This window comes from Medicago sativa, chromosome 4, assembly GCF_051527215.1.
Source record: "Medicago sativa cultivar Bolivia chromosome 4, Bolivia_mono, whole genome shotgun sequence".
Classification (NCBI taxonomy): Eukaryota; Viridiplantae; Streptophyta; class Magnoliopsida; order Fabales; family Fabaceae; genus Medicago; species Medicago sativa.
Genome location: NC_140752.1, coordinates 36013493 through 36035213, shown reverse-complemented (window position 1 = coordinate 36035213; position 21721 = coordinate 36013493). Strand labels below are relative to the sequence as shown.

The 21721-nt window shown below is 35.1% G+C and overlaps 2 protein-coding genes across 2 annotated transcripts; both read right to left on the bottom strand.

Moving 5' to 3' along the window:
* Positions 1-7369: 7369 nt before the first annotated feature.
* On the bottom strand, positions 7370-10424 carry LOC146929069 (protein TEEBE-like). Its single transcript, XM_085701150.1, has 3 exons — positions 10087-10424; positions 9036-9530; positions 7370-8054 (listed from the first exon to the last, which is right to left on the bottom strand). Exons 1-3 carry the CDS (start codon positions 10181-10183, stop codon positions 7534-7536), a joined length of 1113 nt encoding a protein of 370 aa, XP_085557276.1. The 5' UTR covers positions 10184-10424; the 3' UTR covers positions 7370-7533.
* A 5116-nt stretch (positions 10425-15540) lies between these two features.
* Positions 15541-20883, bottom strand: TTA2 (fibronectin type III domain protein (DUF1423)). Its single transcript, XM_085701157.1, has 2 exons — positions 17541-20883; positions 15541-16384 (listed from the first exon to the last, which is right to left on the bottom strand). The coding sequence occupies exons 1-2, from the start codon at positions 20701-20703 to the stop codon at positions 15828-15830; spliced, it is 3720 nt and encodes a 1239-aa protein (XP_085557283.1). The 5' UTR covers positions 20704-20883; the 3' UTR covers positions 15541-15827.
* Positions 20884-21721: the final 838 nt, after the last annotated feature.

The window sequence follows — 21721 nt, the reverse complement described above, 5'->3', positions numbered from 1 at the left end:
TTATGATTGTAATTGTTTTTAGTTGATGACGTTAGAATAGTTTCTCTAGTTGTAAATCCTAGGTAAGAGCAATTGTAATTCATTGTTTGTAAGATGAAAATTCCAAATTCAATAAACTCGGTTTACAATTCATTCTATATTACAGTACCATTTTCATGGATCCAACTTCTGCTTTGCTATTATAATCTTCATCAGCTTCAAAGAAGCTTCTTTCCGCAAGTTCCATCTTCACGAGCTTAAAAAAACTTTTCTCCTCAATCATCAGCTTCAAAGAAGCTATATCAAGATTCGTCTTTATCATCAAACTTCAAGGAAGTCTTCAATGGTGAATTTCACTAATTTTTCTCAAGGATCTCAACTGAAATTTTTCATAGTGTTAGGTTTGTGTTTTGATAATGTTTATTACCGAGATTTTTTTATGATGTTTAACTAAGTTTTAGTTAAAGCCTAGAAAATGTTAAAGCACCTAGTAATTTTTGTCTCGTTGTGTCATATGTGTCTTTTATATCAAGTTTGTCTTTGTGTGTGAAAACCTTCATTTTTGTGTGGCAAAACTCTTTTTCCATTCGATTCAAATTAATTTGAATTATATCAATTATTCTCTCTGACTTTGTTTCTTGTTGATCATGTAATTTTGATTCGATTCATAATTCTTTGAATCGTATCACATGTGAATAGAATTAAAATGTCTTGATTTGTATCATTGATTTTCTCTGGTCTTGTGCTTTGCATTGTTGAATCGTATCATAGTTCCTTAATTCGTATCAATCTTCATCTAGGTTGTCCTGGCTCGAACCACATGTTGTCTGAATCGTATCAACCTTCATAAGTCCAGATTTATCCATTTGCACATGTCTGAATCGAATCACACTTACCTTGATTCGAATCATAACGTTATTTTTTCCTAAAATATTGTACTAATCACTCATTCCTATATATAATTATGCCTATACCACTTCCAAACTACTGAATCAATTGCAACTATCATTCTAGAGTCTTCAAACCTCTTTCTTAACTTGTTCTTCAGATTAAACACTTTTTCTAAGATTCTTTGTGGATTTTGAGTCATAGATTGAAGGTGAGAAAAACACAAGAAGGGGGGTTGAATTGTGTTTTGAAAAATTCTTCATTTCTCCTAAAAACTGAACACACTGGTCATAAGCTAAGTGAGACAGCTTCTGAAGTGATAAACAGAATCTGAACGCAGCGGAATAAAACAGGGAGAGAGAAGAAGAAAGACACAAAGCAATTATACTGGTTCCTTCCACAAACCGGAAGTAGTCCAGTCCCCCTTGCACTTCCAAGGAGATTTCACTAGAATGTAATATCTGATTACAATTGCTCAAGCACACAGCAAGAGACTTCCTTTGCTCAAGCACACTTTGCAAGAGTCTTCCTATGCTCAAGAACACAATCAAGAGACTTCTATGCTCAAGCACAACTGCAAGAGACTTCTAAACAAACAAGATTACAAAGAATAATGTTTGAGATTGAACACTGGATATACAATCAGAGGTGCTCACAAAACAAATCAGATACAGACTCTAAGACTTAAGAATTTCTAAGATAAAACTTAAGAAACGGAAATTCTAAGTGAATGCAGAACAATTTCAGCAGAGGTTTGGCACTAGTAAAAATGTTGAGAGTCTTTCGTTCAGCATTACCAAATCTCTAAGTCTTCACTCCTTTATATAGAGGTGTGAAAGAGACGTTGTGAAATTGCCAGCACATCAAAAGAGTCGTTGTTGAAGCTTGATCTTTCACCAATGATCTTTTGCCTGATTTGGTTGTTGTGCTATTGTGAAGGAACATCTTTGCAGGCGTAGCTGTATTCTGGAGCTGTTGTCTTGTCTTGTAGCGTGGACACAAAACAGAGTAGTGGAGAAGGTGGTTGTACAGTTCGTACAAGGTACAATGTCAATGCTTTTTGAAGATAAGCATCCAATGCCTTCAAATCTTCACCAAAATGACCGTTGCAAATTTCCACTAGTCTTCTGCAGTGTTTTCGAATCCAATAGACAGCTTTTGAAGTGTTGATCCTTGAATCTTCAGCTTGTGGTGATAATCAGCTTCTGATGAGCTTCAGCTTCTGATGAAGTCGCTTCTGAACTATCCGCTTCTGATGACTATCAGCTTCTGATGACTATCATTCTTCAGGAGCACTTCCCTTCAGATGCTTTCAAGCTTCTTTTTCTTGATTCCTTAGCTCTCTTTTTGTTCTTCAGAACCTTCATATGATGTAAATTTTTAACTATGGTCCTGTACACTTGAACAAAAATTAGCTAGTCAAATTGATAATTTTTAATACCTTGTTATCATCAAAACTCTTTAAGGTTCGTTGTTTAAACACATTTTGTTCCAACATAGATTACTAGGGTGCTATAAAGATTGTAAATTGATTTCTTTCAAGGAACTTGATTGGGAATCAAGGGTCCAAAGGTAAAAGAGGGATTTCTTTCCACCTCCAAGGTTAATTGTGGAGGTCTTTCTAATATTCTCATGTTCAAGGGGATCCAAGTTACGGACATAGCAAAGAAGTGTTTGAGGTGAAGAACTTCAAGGATTGCATGGGAGTTTGAGTTTGGAAGACTTAGAGAATCTCCAATTTCAAGGGTTACTTGAAAATTGGTGGTGTTGTAGTTGCTTAAGATTGTAGATTAAGGTTATCGAGAGAATTCTTTGTAAACATAACAATTTGTAAACATTTGGCAACAATAGTGGAAGTCCTTGATAGAGACGTAATCTATCAAGAAGAGTAGATGTACTCCGAAGCGAGGGTGAAAAGGGGAACTACTATAAAAATTTCGGTGTTCTTCTCTTCCATTTCCTTTTAGTTTCTTGATTTATTATTTGTATATGAATCTTAATGTTTGTAGCTATTTTCATACTTAATCTAATCTTAACTCATTGAATTAAGATTCTTTTCAAATTCAATTTTATCACAATTAAACTTCAATTAAGTTTCAAATCATTAATTTATATACTTTGTGTTCCTTAGTGTTAGCTTGGTTTATTGCAATTAGGTTTGGTTTAAGTTTATCTAGTTTTGTGATTTGTATATTTGATTGATTGATATATGATGTGCTTTATAAGATTTAATATTTGAACCTCTCAATTTAACTTTGAATCTTAGTTTTAAACATTGTCTAAAGAATTTGTTATCGTAGTTATGCACGAATCTGATAAGTCATAAGTTTTCAATACACGCTTTTGCATACTCTTTTGAAAATTGAAAAATGCTATTCACCCCCCTCTAGTGCATTTTCTAGTTTGTCATATAGAAAAACATCAAGAAGTGATTCGCTCATATCAGATACTTCTCTCTCAATTCCCCAAATTTGTCTCAAAACATTGTTTTCGGACCAAAGCTCTCCATCAAACTACAAGATAAAAATTGGTCCAAACCGGACCTCAAGATTCAACAGTTTAATAATTACCCAACAAAGGCCCTACTGCGACCCACCCATTCAATACCTTCACATGGAAACAGCTCCTCTTGAAGGCACTTACACATTATAACTCGCTCTCATCACAACACGGAACGAGGTCACATGACGACTTTATCTATCATCTTATCATCCAATGGTCATTACTGACCTCCGAGGTCTATATAAGTGAGGCACCACTACCACGCAAGGTACACTATCACTTTCTGCAAACTAATAAAATCACAACTAAACTTTGAACACTTTTCCCTCTATTGCACAAATACTGACTTGAGCGTCTGAGTGTGTCTGTTTTGTCGGTATCGTCGTCTCTCGCCGTAACCGTCACCAGAAAACTCATCAAAGCATCTTTTCCACCGTACTGGTTCTCCTTCGCACGGGTATCGTAATTGATTCATAGTTAGACTCTTTTATCTGACAGATCATTGACGTTAGAAAAATGGGAGGTTAGCGATTTTCAACGGATTTCTTCAAATCCTTTACTGTAACCGCTTCGTATCCACCAGAAACTGCTTCAGATTCAAAGCTCTTATGATAGGTTCTCGATCGAGCGATACCATTGACAATGATGCATGCACAACCATTACTCCGACACTACTTTCTTTTACACTTCAGAATCTTTAGGATCATCCAAATCTGATAATTGTTATGGCCATCGACGAAGAATTTCCACTGCTCACTTTTCCTTCAAATCTTAATGAACTAACGCCCTCATAAGCAAAAAGAAACGAAAAATGTTATTGAATCAAAAATGGGTTTTGAACAATTCCTTTGAAGTTTTGTTGATAACAAAGTATGAAAAAACAATTGGATATGCTAATTTGTGTTCAAGTGTGTAGGACTATAGAATTAAATTCTAACTCTCAAAGTCAAGTTTTAGTTATGAAATATCAAGACTCTAAACACAAAGGAAAGTATCTAATACAAAAGAGAAGTTGTTATGAATTTGATACAAAATCTGAAGAAAGGTCAACTGTAAAGTCAAAGCTCTGATCAGAAGAAGCATTTTGATTGGAAGCTTCTACTGAAATCAGACTCTGAAGGGAAGAAGCTTCTGAAGGTGACGTCAACAGCCTGGAGACTCTGACCTGGTTTGTCGTATTCTAATAGAATGTCACTATCAGACTCTGAATAGTACAATAGTTATTCTTCTGATCACGTGCAGAAACAAACAAGAAAATTCAAGGACAAGGAGAATGTAATAGATCATTCTATTAGAAGCAAAATATTTTCAAATGACTATTCGACGACATTATCCATAAGAGACAAAGTTTCAACGACTCTTATCAATCTTCTCAAGGACTAATTTGATGAGTTGGAAATCTTCAACAACGACTCTATTATTCTCTCCTATATATGGACATGGGCAATAAAAGAAGACTTATATCATTTTACAAGTGTCATTATTCTATCAAATTCAATAGCGCACAAACACTTAGAAAAATTCATTCAAACTTTCAATCTTAGAATTTCTTAAGTGTTTAGAAGTCGCTTGTACTTTAAGTTTATTACACCTCTGATTGTATATCAAGTGTAAACACAATCTATTTATATATTAAACTCTAATTTTAGAGTCTTCTTGTGTGAGGCATGGAAGTCTTTTACTATGTGTTTGAGAAAATTGTATTATTGTGTGATTATAGTGAAATATCCATTGAAAGTGCAAGGGGACTGGACTACCCTCAGATTATGAGGGGAACTGGGATAATTTGCTTGTGTTGTCCTCTCGCTCTCCCTCCCTCCCTCTCTCTCTCTCTCTCTCTCTCTCTCTCTCTCTCTCTCTCTCTCTCTCTCTCTCTGTGTGTTTGTTTTTGTGTTTAACCTAATATCACCGTGTACTCTGTTTTTAAAGTTCAACCTCTGACCAGACTATATCTTCTATTCAGAACCTATTCTAACTTTGATAAATACATAGAAATTTTTTTGAAAAATCCAAAACAATTCAACCCCACTTCTTGTGTTTTTCTCACCTTCAAACTGATCTGAAGTGTAGGTCCTCCATTCACAACAACGATTCATTTAGGAAACAAGACGTTAACCGCTTTTGATGACGAGAAGCAGGCAAAATATGTCGCCGACACATAAATAAAAAGCGAATATGAACGATAAATCGACAAATTGAAGAACTATTAAGGTCAACCAAAGGTGTGTAAGATTCAAATTCCATGAATAAATCAGAGTTGAAAACTTTACTATCGATTCTATCATCACAGGAACTGACTCCGTCATATAGTGTTTCAGCATCACTGCAAAAAGGAAGGTTGGAGAAATGTTAACTGTAACGACTAATGCATGGCTTCGGTGAACACAAAAGACCACGTGTGAAGCCTAACAAAGTGTATCCCTTTGTAATAGTGGTGAATATAACAGGTTATAACATGGCCAAAGCCCTTATAGACGAGGGGAGCTCTTGCAACATCATGTATGATGACTTATTTGCCAAGTTGGAGATGAACTCTAGCAACTTCTCAAGACACTGGGGAATAAATCTACATGGCTTTGACGAGTCAGTAACTTATCCTTAGGGAGTGGTCGACCTTCCTGTTCAATTCACCGGCGATCAAGGTTATAGACGAAAAGTCTATGTGCAGTTCTTCGTTATACCATGCAAATCCATATATAACTTTATATTGGGAAGCCCGATGATAGAATCCATTGAAGCAGTTTCTTCCACTAAGCATTTAAAGATGAAATATCACGACAAGAGGAAGAGGTTATATTGATTAGTGCTGACCTGGGCGGAACAAGGCAGTGTTATCTGGTACTGCAAAAGAATGTTGAAGCAACGTTAATCCAAGAAATCCATGGGACTACCAGTACGGTCGACCTAAAAAGGTCCCCGACCTAGACGAAGAGCAGATGGGCAAAAAACGAATGAGGGCGAAACAACCTACCAACAGGAAAAGGTTGGTGGTACATCCAAATCTCGGATGTTCCTCATGTCACATCAAGAACGTGTAGCGCACATTGTCGTGTATCATGAACATTCAATAGTTTCAACTGTTTATTCTATATCTCACCAAGAGCTTGTAACACATGTTCGCGTGCAAAAGGATTCATAACCAGATTCAGCAATTCAATCCAGTCTTTAGCAAGAGATCGTAGCATGCGTTGGTGTGCAAAATGATTCTTCACCTAATTCGCCAGTTTAATTGATTCCTTAGCATGAGCTTGTAGTGCACGTTCATGTGCAACATACTTCAGATTCGGTAGTTCAGCAAAAGGCGCAGGTTGACGAGCAACATGATACATCTTCAAATTTGGCAGTTCAAGCTATTTCCCATAAAGAGCTTGTAGCGCACGCTGGCATATAAGATGCGCCTTCATTAAACTCAAAAGCTCACTCTTTATTTGAGGTGACAGTGTTGGAGACTCAGATGGTTGATGATAATTCCACAGCGGTGAAACATAGCAATCCATTGTTACAGAAGGAACTATAGTTATTTATGCAAATTCGTGATATGCAAGAAAATAGAGCTAAACCTCCTTTCATGCCTTATTTGACAAAGAAACAAAAACAACAACTCAAGAGAGATGCATACAAAAGTCGTTCTAAGGGTGCACCATCCCCCACTCCTCAATGATATTATTGGAATAAAGCTTGCTCGTCATGGTCATATAATCCAAGGGTCTATGTGGTGGACTGCTTTACCGTCTTCTACTAGAGACGATTTCTTTATGGACAACTATGGTCTGCCTTCTTTTCGATTTCCTTAGTTTCTTTTTCCTTTGTTCCGTTTTTCAGAGTTGGTTATAATCCCCCCTCTTGTATATATTTTTCCTCTTTTTTAATAATATTTATAATGTGAGACAGGCGGCATATGATGGGGGTTTCACAGAGGTGTCATCCTATTTGTCATGTCTATGTATCCCCCTGATGCATATCCTCCTCTTGATTCAGCTAAAAAAAAAATTACATCAACTAATAATAAAAAATAAATATTTTAAACAAGAGTAAAAAGTTGTTATAAGTTGTGACAATTTCTTATAGAAAGCAGAGTTTAGACAAACACCGGATATGAAAGGAATCTTCAAACAAGTTATATAAAGCAAAAATTCAAATTGCAAAGTATGACAGAAGGAGAGTCTAAGCAACAGGTGATGCTATAACTTGATCAAGGACAGGGCCACACATAGATCCAATATCATCAATCCTTGTATGATAGAAAGAGCTATAGAATGTGATTCTAGTTGTGTCTGAAACTGCTTTGAATTTGAAACTTGCTGTTTTGAATGTTCCCTTTCCTAAAGATTTGAAAGGAACTTTAAGAGTCTCTTTTGCAGCAAATGCTTCAACCATCATTGATCCATGACAACCATTTTTTCCATCTCCAATTGTGAATTTCATATTGTAGACTTTGTTTGGAACTGTTCTTAGAATTTGTGCAATGGCACTTTCCCTACCTGCAACAAGCTCCACTGCTCCTTTTCCAAATGGCACTTGGAAATTCTTTGAATCAATAAATTTAATGGCTTTGAGGGATTCAATAATCCAGCCAGGGAGTGGTGACACAAGATCTTGTTGCTTTGGAGGAAGTAGAACACCATTTGTTGTGTTGAAAATAGGGAATGGACCCTCTTCAAAGCCAGGGTTTCTTACCAAATTATCTGCAAATATAGGCAAAAAGATATAGAAGTCTTGATAATTTTTTGAAAATTGGAGTAAAAAAAGTGCAACACAATGACTTCCCAAGAAAGTAAATAGGTTAATTAAGTTTGTAGCTCCTTATATAAAAATGGGTCATGTTAACTTGTGCCCTTAGGGCACATGTTAAGCAACCTAAATAGAGCAATTTTGAATTGGAAAACATAATATAACAACTTTTAAGAAGTTGAATGCACGTCTTTTGATATGTGTATTTCTATAATGAGTATCTTAACATGTGCACAAGTTAACATTAGCCTATAAAAATTAAGCACTTAATTTTCAAAAGGTAATTAAGTTAATTCCGTTATTTTTTTTGAGGGAAATAATTCAAGTTTTTTTTTTGTTACAAAAATAATTTTTTCTTGCTTTTGAATATTTTTTTCTTTTTTTTTTTGTGGTGGTCGGGGTTCGATGCATTGTCCTTACCAACTGAGATAAGCTCATGAGGACTGAATTTTTTTTTTCTATAACACCCTTAACTATTTATTATTTTTTTTCACTTTTATATCTTTGCAATAAATACTTAATGAAACAATTACTGATGTACATTGAATTTTTTAAAACAACGAGCAAATAAAAATTAAACTTTTTTATAAAAGTGATAAGTACAAAAAAACTGGCGGGACTATATTGACATTTTGTAAAATTATACCCATCATAATCTTCAACAGTATTAACATTTTTTTTTTCCAATGTTAATACACTCTATTCGAAAGATTTTTTTAGAAAAAAACTAGTATTTTATTGACTACTAAATAATATTTCATGTAGAGGACAAGCATAATCTAAAGCAGATATGTGACTTAAATTCTCTGAAATAAAATAGATCAGTCGAGTCCAATCACAACAATTCAACATTAACAACAAGCTGATTTGTTGAGATTGGACTAGACCTTTTGCATGACTGCAGAGAATCCAGATAAATGGACATTGTTCATTACCTCTTGTCGGCATCGGAGGGTAGAACTCTCTAATAGCAACAGCATCCAAAAGTGGACCACAAGTAGGATCTTCTTGCATACCAGGGTTATGGAATGTAACTTTTGCAAGAGAAGAACTAGCCTTGAATCCCCAAGCAATAACATCACCATTGAGGCTATAAAGTGTTTGCAAAGGAACATCACCAGATTGTGGAGGCACTGAGATTCTCAATGCTTCATCTTGAGCACAAGTCCTAGACGCTCCTAATATTAGAGCATACCATTGACCAGGTTTGACCTTGATGGTTTGGGAGATGGAGGCATCATTTCCAAGTCTAACTGCATGAACTCCATGTGACACTGGGAAGAACATGCCTCCAGGTTGTGGACCTCCAGAGATATATTCTACTAGACCATTGATTTCCCATTTGGGAAGTGAATGTTTTCCAATGAGTCTTGTTTCCTTTATGAATCTTGGGTTTGGCTTCTCTTCAAAGTTCCCATTTTGGAAGTAAACTTTAAGGGAAAAACAAAAAATAGGGATCAGAAATTCAGAATATAAGGTTATGTACAAAAAATATATTGGAAAGGAACACAATGTCTTGAATATTATGCTTGGATTGGAGGTGTGTTTGAAAGAATCACAGTGAACCACTATCATTTTGGCAAAAACTACACTTTTGAATTTCAACAAAATTATGTTACCACCATGATTTTGCTAAACTTACAAAATCTAAACATTAGTGTAAAACAATGTAGCACTAATATGAACACCAGACACGACACTGACATGTCTAAACCAATAATAATTTGAAAAAAATAAATTAATTCAATGTAATCAGATTTGTGACGGTGTCATGTCAATGTTAGACACCGACATGTCTGATATGAAGTGTTCGTGCTACAGAGGTGATACATACACTATCACTTTCAAAAACATGAGTGAGAGTATGCTGTATAGAACAGATTTGACTTTGTAGCTTAGACACAAACATTCAAACATATTACATATGTCATTCACATCACATACCAGTAACAAATATGAATTGGCATGATTAGAGTTGAACATTACCTTCTGGTGACCTGGGATGAACATTAGCAAATACTGAAACAGCAAATAGCAAAGTAATGAAAAATGTAGATATGAATTTTACTTCCATTTTCACCATGAAAAGAAACAAATGAAGAGAAGTGGATTTGGAAATGCTAAGGAAGAAAAGGCTTTTGTGTGTTAATGGACAATGCTTTGCTCACTTATATTGTGCACTTAGTGAGAAATAATTTGAAATTGATTGTATCAAGGTATTGACTATTCCAACCGAGTTTTTCTCCTTAATTCATGCCACGAGCATGGTGAGGCAATCTAGACCTTAAGATTTTTGAGTCATAAAGTTAGGGCTTGGGATAAGTGCCTCTTATAAGTACTAATTAGAGTTATTACATTGGGGGAACTAGATCTATTACTCCCTCCGGTCCTTATTATAAGAAACAATTAACTTTTTTGGTTCATAAAATAATTAATGTATCTTGTTATAAATATAGACTAGATACATCACTTACATAATGAACCTAAAAAGTCAACTTTTTCTTATAATAAGGACCGGAGGGAGTATAATTTAAGAAAAACACATGTTGGTTAAAAATCTATGATAACATCTACAATTAAGCTGCCAGTTCAGCAAATGTACTCCTTCCGTTTCAAAATATAAGCAAAATTTACTTTTTAGGTTCATTCATTTAATGATGTATGTGGTCCATATTATGAACCACATACATCATTAAATGAATGAATCTAAAAAGTAAATTTTGCTTATATTTTGAAACGGAAGGAGTATTAGTAAATCATGCTTTTTGCAGCAGTTAAAAATTTGCATCCAGCTTCAAGAATACTCCCTCCGTCTCTAAATTATACTCCCTCTGTCTCACAATATTAGTCGTTTAAGGTTTGTGCACGATTATTAAGGAAATGATTAATTGTGTTGATTTCCATGGTAAAATTAGTGGCATTTACTAAAATATCCTTATTAATTGTAGTTAGTGGAGTAGTTAAATTTGATGAAATTCAATAAATAAGGGTATAATAGTGGAAAAAAGTAATAAATGCTGCATCGATATTGTAAAGTGACAATTATTTTGAGAAAAAGAAAAAATGCTAAAGTGACAATTATTGTGAGACGGAGGGAGTATTCGTTTAAGATTTGTGCACGATTATTAAGAAAATGATTAATTGTGTTGATTTCAATGGTAAATACCCTTATTAAAATACCCTTATTAACTGTAGTTATTGGAGTAGTTAAATTGAATGAAATTCATTAAATAAGGGTATAATAATGGAAAAAATAATAAATGTTGCATTGGTATTGTAAAGTGACAATTATTTTGAGAACAAGAAAAAATGTTAAAGAGACAATTATTGTGAGACGGATGGAGTAGCATGGTTCGTAGGAATAGTTCATGTATACAGTAAATCATGTTTTTTGCTGGTAAACATCATCTCAATATTTGTTCAACTATTTTGTGATAACTTTTGGTATAATCTTTTTTTTATTAGACAAACACAATAGAGATAAAGATGGAGAGAGAAAATAAGAATACAATGAAAATATGAGAGAGATGGTTGTCCAAAGATTGTCGTAAAATAGTGGTACAAATATCATTTCTTGGATGGAAAACAAAACAAAATGGAAGTTTGAATTGTGTTTAGGTATTTACAAACTTTTTCTTGATTAACCATTTATTTTAATGTAACTTGTTCGTAAAAGATTAAACACAATAGTTATTTATGAAAACATTTGACTTTAGTTTGAGACAGAAAAACAAGGTGAAGTTAAACCATAAAAAAGTGGACACAAAACATAGAGAGGGGGGAGGGAGAGAGACACAATAATTTATATTGGTTCACTATCAACCTCATAACTAATACAATCCACCAGACTTGAGTGTATTGTATTTGCTATCTCATATGAGATGGACTTCTTTAACTATAATCACACCCGATTACAACACTCAAGGCATCTACCCCTAGATTTGGAGACTCTAGAGAGAATAGATGCAAATGATTCAATGATTTGGGAAGAGTATGGACATTGGTATATATAGGAAGGAGTGATATGTGTAAAATTATAGGCAAAAACAACTTAGTGATTTGATTCAGTAAAAGTCTGATTCGATTCAGACACGTGAAAAAGGAAAAACTGAAGCTGTCAAAATTTTACACGAATCAATAATATTTGATACGATTCAAAAGTTTTCAAATGAATATTGATACGAATTAAGAATGCTTGATATAATTCATTCAGGCAAGAAAAAGCTGAAGCAATAAAGATTGATATGAATCAAAGAATTGTGATTCGATTCAAAAGGCCAAAAAATAAGTCCAAAAGAAAATAATGATACGAATCAAGGTATTTTGATTCTATTCACATATGATACGATTCAAGGAATCATGAATCAAATCAAACTACATGAAACACAATAAACAAAGGCAGAGAGGATGATTGATAAGAATCAAAGAAATTTGAATCGAATCAAGCATTTAGAAAGAAAAAAAAGTTTTGCAACTCAAAAATGAAGTTTTATATACACAACAACACACTTTACAACTAGGAACCACTTAAGACAATGAGGCAATGATTGCTAAGTATTTTAACATGTTTCTAAGCTATAACTAACAATGTAAAAACATCATCAAATAAATCTAGCTAATGAACATCATCAAAACACAAACCTATAACGAAAAGCAACTTCAGATGTGTTCTCTTCATTCTTTTGAGTTTTCAAAGAGACTAGCAAATTTTTACACTAAGTTAGGGCTGGCAATGAATCGAACCAGCTCGAAAATAGTTTGAGACCCTATTCGGTAATTAATTCGTTGAACTTGGTTCATGAACCAAATGAGTCGAACTTAAGTTGAAAATTAAGTTCGTTAAACAAATGAGTTGAACAGGAACTATATATATGCTTTGTAATTAATTTTTAGTTATATTTAACACTTAGAAATCTCACACTTAAAAACTCTCCCCCAATATCATTATTGAATTGTTATTATTGCATGTATATGCACCAGCATAGAAGGTTTGATGTCGTAAATTAATTAATTAATTAAAAAGAAGATTTGGATTGTAGTTCTTTTCTGATGGAAGATTGAGATTACATTCAACAAGATACAATTAATTGAAGAAAGAAAGAATTATGTAAGAAATACAGTAGAACAAGGAAAGAGCAGAAACAAGAAAATTGCACTCCTGTTTTAGTGCCACATCGCCTGAAATTGAACACTACCAATTGCACTGTTGTTATAAAACAAGGTGTTATTTGCCGAATGTATTATCAACCAAGAAAGTTGTGCCATTGTCTATTTTCCCGTTACAATGGGTCCTTAGGTTAACTAAACGCTAATTTTTTTTTTTTTGGTTAGTGAACCTATCGAGTTGAACCGAGTTGTTCGTGAGCTTGAATCGAGTCGAGTTAGAGCTAAAAAAATAGTTTGTAACGAACATGAGCCGAGTTTCGAGCCGAACTAAATTTTATCGAGTCGAGCCGAGCTGAAGCAAGTTCGACTCAGCTCGACTCATTTTCAGCCCTATGCTAAGTATAAGACACGTCATTGCCAACATTTTTGGCAAAGTTCCATGAATTTAATTTAAACCTAACATGATGATGATTCAACATCCTTAAGGATAATGTAATGTAATGTAACACAACGTTTTGTTTATTGCTCAATTTGAGCAGAGATGAAATTAAAATTAAATAAATTTGCTACTTGTGTATTTTTTAAGTTATGATTTATTTTGGATCATGCTTTTTAAAAATTTAGCAAATGAATGTTTTTTAAAAATGCAGCGAATGTTTTTAAGATATTAACATAAGGTATTGTGAATAAATAAATGAACATAACATATTCTACAAATTGCAAGTTTAGGGGCTTGAAAAAACATCTCTATCAAAAATTGATGGTTTGTTAGTTTACCTAAAACCAACCCAAGTAACTCACGTTGGGGGTCAACGTGATTTAACTCACGTTGGGGTCAACGTGAGATAACTCATGTTTACTCTACCGAACGAATTAACTCACGTTGAGGTTATTTTAAAAAGTTTGAGGTGGGAATGAACAAAACTATTTGGGAGAAGAGCAATTTTCATGTAATTTAGGCAACATTTAGTAAGAGCCACTAGAGTAAATTTCCAATTAGTACTCTAATATTGTTGGAGCCAGATATTTACAATTTTGAAATTTGCGAATAGATAAAAATAAAAATCCTAATTTTGAATGACGTTGAACAGCTTTGGTTTTATGTTAACGTGAAAGAACTAGTTTGATAGTAAGCGACGTAATTCATATACTCATTTCTTATTAAACATTTATTTATATAGTGATGTTGAATGGAACTGAAAATTTATTATCTAAAGCACCAGAACCCTAACTGTTCAATGTTCGATTTCCATGTGAAAATTCGTTCATGAACCACCCATAAAATGAGTACAAAATGAAAATTCAAAACCCACAAAATTCAATATGTGAGTGACATCACCACATCCGTGTAGTTCTTATAAAAAAATTATATCCTTGTTGAATTTGTCATTGTTCTTGACCCAGAATAATCTTTAAGTTTGATTTAGGGGTTTGTTCTACAAAGTTTTTTTAGTACCAGATGAAAATAAAAAACATAATCTTTAAGTGAACAACTAAAAATTAACTTCGGAAATCTCCACAAATATAAAAGGAACTTAGGAAGAGACCATAGAGTCATGAAGGATCGTTAAAAAAAGAGTAAGCAAGATGTAGAAAAACCAAATTAATGTGTTCTAGTTGAACAAATTTTTCTACTCAATATGTTGAGATTATGTGTTCATAGGTAGTTGACTCAATTTGGAAAAATCAGAGAGGGGAAGAGAATGATCTTGACGTCAGACCTAGGGATTATGTGTTCATAGTTAGTTTAGCAAACAAATTTTTTTTTTTTGGGTGAGTAATAAAATTGTTTCACTTTTATTTTTTGTTTTTATCTTTGATTTAGCCAATAAATTAAAAACATTATTTTTTGGTGAATATAAAAATTAAAAACAGTACTATACCCACATTTTTCCCACATTGTGTTATTTCCAGATTGTGTTTATGATGAGGAAGAGTCCAGAATGTGACTATGTGAGAGAGTTATAGAAGGAACTAGAATCAATGAAAAGACTTGCATATTGACTATGCATAATAAGATGTCACGGGGCATTGTTATTATCCAACCATTGGTCAAACTCACCCACAGTACATTATAATAAGATTTTTGAAAGATAGCTGGAAGACTTGTGAATTATGATTGAACACACATATCAGAAATATTTAAACCAAATAATCAAAGTGATGAAAAATGTAGTGCTGGACCACACTAGTATAGAGAAAAAATTAACATGAAATCGATATTTGACATAAATGCAACAAACACATTCAAAGTTCAAAGCACAGTATCCACCAAGGTAAAGGTTTCTGGTTTATAACTTTCCTACGGCGACAGTCAGAAGAACAAGATTGTAAAGCAAATCCAGCCAAATGCTGACCATTTTTTGTATTCTAATAAAAAGCTGTTTAAAATTGATTTCATAATTGCTGTTGTTTTATAAGACTGATAACTACTGTGATGGACTCTACAGATTTTGGTTAGCAGCTTATAAACGCAACGAACTACAACGACGAATAAATACAACTACAAATCAGGAACTACAGTAGCTCACAACAATAAGGCAGAGCACTAGAACCTACAAATTTCAGGATGAGACATGATACATTTACCTGAAAAAACTATTCTAAATATTTTGATCTGGTCACATTGCAAGGTTCATTTTAGTTGCTTCCATTTTGGATAACAGATCTTTGATGTCTGACTCCATTCTCATTTTCATGTTCAAATACTCCATATGTGCCCTCTCTAATCCATGGAGTTCTTCCAACTTTCGCTTACGCATTTCATCTGTCTCAGTGAACCGTAACTTGGTGATTCGGTTGACATACTCTTCTTCAATTTTCTCATTCTTTGCAAGGGCAATGCGCTTCAACCCTTCAGCTTCTCTCCTAGCATCGTCAGCACGCGATTGAAACATTTTGGCCTCTGCATGTTTGATTTTTATTATACTGTCCAATTCATCAAAACCAAAGTCTTTATGAACACTACTCATCTGCAACTCCTGCACCATTGTCCTTTTATCATTCTGGTCAAATCTTGGAAGGATGCTTGCAGGTCTTTCCAACAGAGGTGCCTTATCTGAATAAATAGATTTCAGCCAGGCAGCTTCCTGGCTGGGCCCAGCTACAACACTGTTCTCTTTGACTTGTTCCTTTCCAGAGAAGTTCGTTGTCAGGGCTAATTTGGAAGAATCGCAATCTGCAATTAACCATAATGCATGTAAACATGGTTATCAAATCGATAATCAAATTGTAAACCAGGAGACCAATTTTCTGAATCGTGAAGCAGATATTGTGAATTCTAAGATATGCTACCAATAAAATGTCTTTTTTTTACATGACAACAGAATTTTAAGCTGATATATCATATATGGACCTCAAAATAATTCAAGATTCAAGTCATAAATCAAATGAAAAGTGGTTGGTTATGCAAAGTTGACCAAACAGAAAACGGTAGACTACACTAAGTTTAGGCAGTGATTCATTAGAATGAATCAATATTATATCATACATTCATACTGAATCGGTGTTCAAGTTCAAAATAGATGCATACTAGAGATTCGTATAGATTGAGTTCAATTTAGTATTTATTCGAGCATGAATCATAAGATAGTAATAACAATGCATGTATATACATATAATTTAGCCTACACAAACACCAATGATGCAAACATTGTTTAACATCCAAAGAACAAAATTCTGAACTAAATTGAGGAAACACTCGAGCCTCACAAACACCAATGATGCAAACGTCCAAAGAACATATATGCCGAACTAAATTGAGGAAACACCATCACTAACTATATTCCACATGATATATCTGTCATGGAGTTGTTGACATAGTTTGATACATTCCGAAAAAATGCCAGGTCTAACAGAATGATTTACAGAAGCAAAAGAGTCATATTTAAATCTGACAACCATTATAATTTATGTCATTCAGACAGAAAGAATAAGCCTTAGTAGCAATAATAATTCATCCAATACCATGAAAAATGTATACTTTGCATGATTTACCTAATGTTCTAACCACTAAAGAAACCAAAATACAGGTTTATAGGCATTGATGACATAAAATTTAACACAACAATATGGGACGAAGATTCCGAGTATCATTGACCTGCATACGCCCAAAGTACAATGTTCAAATATATTTGATTTGTTTATAAAGCAAGTCAGCAGAAAACAATTCACTCAGCAAGTTGCACTTAATTTTCCATATACAGTTGCCAAAAAATGATAATTCCATATACAGAGATCAATGTTTAATGCAAGCATTTCATATACTGGAAAATTAGGCTAAATTCATTCAAATAATAAGATTATGAAACTATTATAGGCATTTGTTTGCTTACCAGAGAGGAAAGACATGATGCGTCTCAAAACCTCAGGAAGGTTTGACTTAATTGTCAACCTTGGCAGCATTTGATCTGCAATCTCATGCAATTGTCTCCCTCTTATATCCTTGCTGGCAGAAAAGATCCTCTTCACATATTCAAGTTCCTTGTAAAGAGATTCGGCTGACCACTCTTTTGCAAAATTTTGAAACACCTCTTTGACAAAGCCAAACATCTCAGAAGGGTGATCACAAGCAATGCAATGAAACTGCATCTCAGTCGTCCCTTTTGTTCCAGTAGTACTATGTCCATTTCTAATATAAGATTCCCGCAATCCACAGTCAGTATGACACCAGTGAAGACAAACATCACACCCAACCCAACTAACAGTGTTCGACGCGTTGTCAAACTTAGAGCACACAAGACACATACATTCCCTGCAAAAACCATTCTTCTGCACACAAAGCTTGCAATCACATTCATCGACCGGCAACTGACTTCGACATGATACATTCCTACACTTCAAGTTTAGAAAAACTTGAGCTAAATCATTAGATGAAATATTATCACCTAGGTGAAGATAATGGGCTAAACCAGTTTTTATTGCAACCAGAATTTCCAGTTGCACTCGATGACACTTCACTAGAACATCCAAGGTTATATCAGACCTGTTCTGCAGAATTTTTTGAAAAGCAAGTATCTGACCATGGCTATCTGCATTGAGCATGAGTTCCCGAATACCCTCTTTCATATGTGTCATGTACTGTCCAGACATTTCATGGAACTTTCTCGACATCACGGGCACAGATTCAGAAATAATTCTAGCAATGATTGTCTTAACAAAATCAAGTCCACCCATCAAAAGTTGTTCTTGTCCTTTCTGGCTGGTAGTTCGATGTAGACCACCACTACTCCTTTCCCTTTTTTTCTCAAAACTATAATTTGATCCATTGTCATGAGACCCAACACTCTGCGTAGGAGACCGAACATCATCATGTCGTCTTGACTGTCCTGAAATTTGCTTATGAAAACTCAATTGTTTTTCAAGCCCACTGCCCATTTTTGAGCTTCCTTCTAGAGCCCGAGAATGTTGACCTTTCAAAGCTTGAGTGTCTAAAACACCCCATGATGCTTGTGGCTGGTAAAGAGAACCGTTCCCATTCATCGAAGTTCTCTGACTAGAGGGAACTTCTTTCTGTTTGGGATCACCCTGCTGAGATAGGGCTTGCCAATCAAATCCCTGGAACAAGGGGCGACTGCCAACTGATTTTCCAACAGATTGTTCATAGTCCACTGAATTTTTTGTTAGAGAACAACTTGGATTGTGATATAATGATTGGGAACCTGAAAATGACATTGATGCAGTAAAACCATCTGAGTTAGTACAAAATGTATTACTTAGAGACTGAACACTCCGTGCTTGACTGGGAGATCCAGGGGCTTGCGTTGCTGCTTCCTGAGCTCCTATCGGTAACAGAACATTCGGCAAGCTAAGAGAAAGGTCAAGCTGGCCCATTGCAAGACTGTCATCGTTCTCCTTTTTTAGAACCGAGCTATCAGACTTTTCTGCTTTTCTCACAGGAGAGGTAGAAAAAAGCTCGAACCCTCTTGTGCTTGGACCTTCCATGTCATCTACCGGGCATGTTGCAAGATCATTCGATCCTCTATCAATCCACAAGCCATCTTTTGAAGAATGTGCAACATCAGGTGTGACAGAGACGCTTTTGCCTTTATCCTTCACATTGTTGATCACACTCACACTCTCCGTCATTGTTTCTCCCTTCACTTCATCAGTAACATCATTCTCGGTTGAGCCTTCAATTGACTCGGGTTTGTTACCACCTACACCATTATCCTCCTCACGCTCCTCTTCATTAAGCATCGCCTTCCCCTTATCTGTTCCCTTCTCCGTTTCCTCCTTACACCGAGTATCATCCCCGTTCAAACACTCGTCCTTCTTATCATCAACATTACTTGTGGTTCCAATCTCACTCTCAGCAACAGATATTTCATTAGTTGGATCATCTTGAGTCTTAGGCAACTCAAGAACTTCCTTTCCTGTAACTTTTACCTCAGAATCAATATCCTGCGTATGTTTTGCTTCTTCCTTACTCGACAAGGTCTGTTTTTCTTCCATAACAACATCTGCATCACCTGAACGACATTCATTCTTTTTCTTATGCACTTGTTTGTCCTCAGAGGTTTGCTGGACTTCACTTCCCGATGCTTCATCTTTCGGAGCAGGTTTCAGTTCAGTTTCACGGACCGGTTCAGGTTCAAGCTCCCCCTCTTCCATTTCACTACCACTTCCACTCTGAACCTGTTGCAACAACTCCTCGCTTTTCTTCACCTCAACACCACTAACACTCTTCGATTGTTCACTCTCCGAATCCTTAGACACAGAAGGCGACTTAGATTTCGACTTAACCTCCCTAAACACCCTTGGAGACTCCGAATTTCTCTTCTTCGACTGCTCACTCTCCGAATCCTTCGACCAACTGGGTGATTTCACATCCCTCGAAAAACCCTTCGGTGACCTAACCACCCTCTCTTCAACCCTACTACCACCACCACTCCCTCTACTACTCTCATCAAAATCCTTCAATCCTCTCCTCCACGACGACACACTCCCCTCCCTCCTCGATCGATCCCTCTCCGATCGAAACCCCTTCGGAAACTCCCTCCTTGACCCTCCACAGAAACTCTCCGACCTATGAATCAAATTCCTATCTCCACCCCCACTATTCCTTTCAACACCCCCAAAATTCCTTTCAGCACCCCCACTGTTCCTTTCAGCACCCCCAATATTCCTTTCAGCACCCCCAATATTCCTATCAACACCTCCACTGTACCCACCATCCCGGCTGTCCCGGCTATACCGATCCCGATCCCGATCGAAACCCTTCCTCCTATCAAACCCATCAAAATCATGCTCAGATCTTTTCCTAACCAATCTAGAACCTTCCCGATCTTCCTCCACCGTTCGATCCCTATCGTATCGCGACGAAGACGACGACGAAATTAAACTCTTCCTTACATTCTCCTGCTTATAATAAAAACTTCTCTGACCAGTAGATGAAAACGAACGGTTGAGATTCGATGAATCCTTCACACCATTCTTATCACCACCGTTCTTTTCACCATACGAATGAAGATCTTCGCTTGACCTTAACCTCTTCATAATTCTTCAACAAAATCAAAACGACAATAAAATCAGCAAAACGCAGAGCACATGAAAACGGCGGTGGCTAGGGTTTGTTGAACCGAAGATTGAGAATTGTGCCGGCGGCGAGATGTGGCGGTGATAAATATGAAGAAATGAAAATGAAAAAAGAAAATAAAAAAAAGGTGAGACAGAGTTATGATATTCTTTGAGTCAACGGAGTTAAAGTAAAGTGAAGAGAGAGAGAAAGAGAAAGAGTTGGACTTTGATACGCAAAGTGCGTAGAACGCACTGGACGTGCGCTACAATCGAAGACGGGAATGAGGAAATACGGTAAATTACTAATTGACCCTTTGTAAGGACGAAGGAATAAACGGTGTCTTAGAATATCATTTTATGATCAATTTATTCCTTAATAAAATTAGAATCAATTAAAACATTATTAAAATTATTAAAATCATTAAACATGTTTTTAAATTGTCATAAACAATATTGAATTTTGTTAACTAAGGGATTAAATAGTTATATATAATGGTTTAAAGATCTTTTAATGTTGATTTGTATAGTTTAACTATCAATGAAGGTTCGTTGAGTTGGTAATCCTACCTTCGTCCCTAAATATAGGAGCTTTTGTAAAAATTACGGTGATTAAGAAAGTTGGTTGTAGTATTAAATTTGTATATAATTACTATTGTTTTTACAATTTTATCCTTAAGAGAGAGGGTTAATTTATGTTTTCAACATAATATTTATTGTTGATTGAAGAAAAAGATGCAAAATAAAGAAGGGTATGTTGGTAAAGAAATAACTAATGTACTTGGGAATACCAATGGGGTCTTATAAAAAGGGACAATTTTTTTTCGCAAAAGGGTCTTATAATTAGGGACGAAGGTGTTAGATTGTTTTATGCGCGAAATCGTGAATTCAACTTCCGTTGTCGATGTAAAAATAAATTTTATAGGTGAGCTTCTTGAGCCCAAATCATCTAAACTTTCGACAAAAAACAAATATCCAACCATGTTCTTAATTTTAGGAA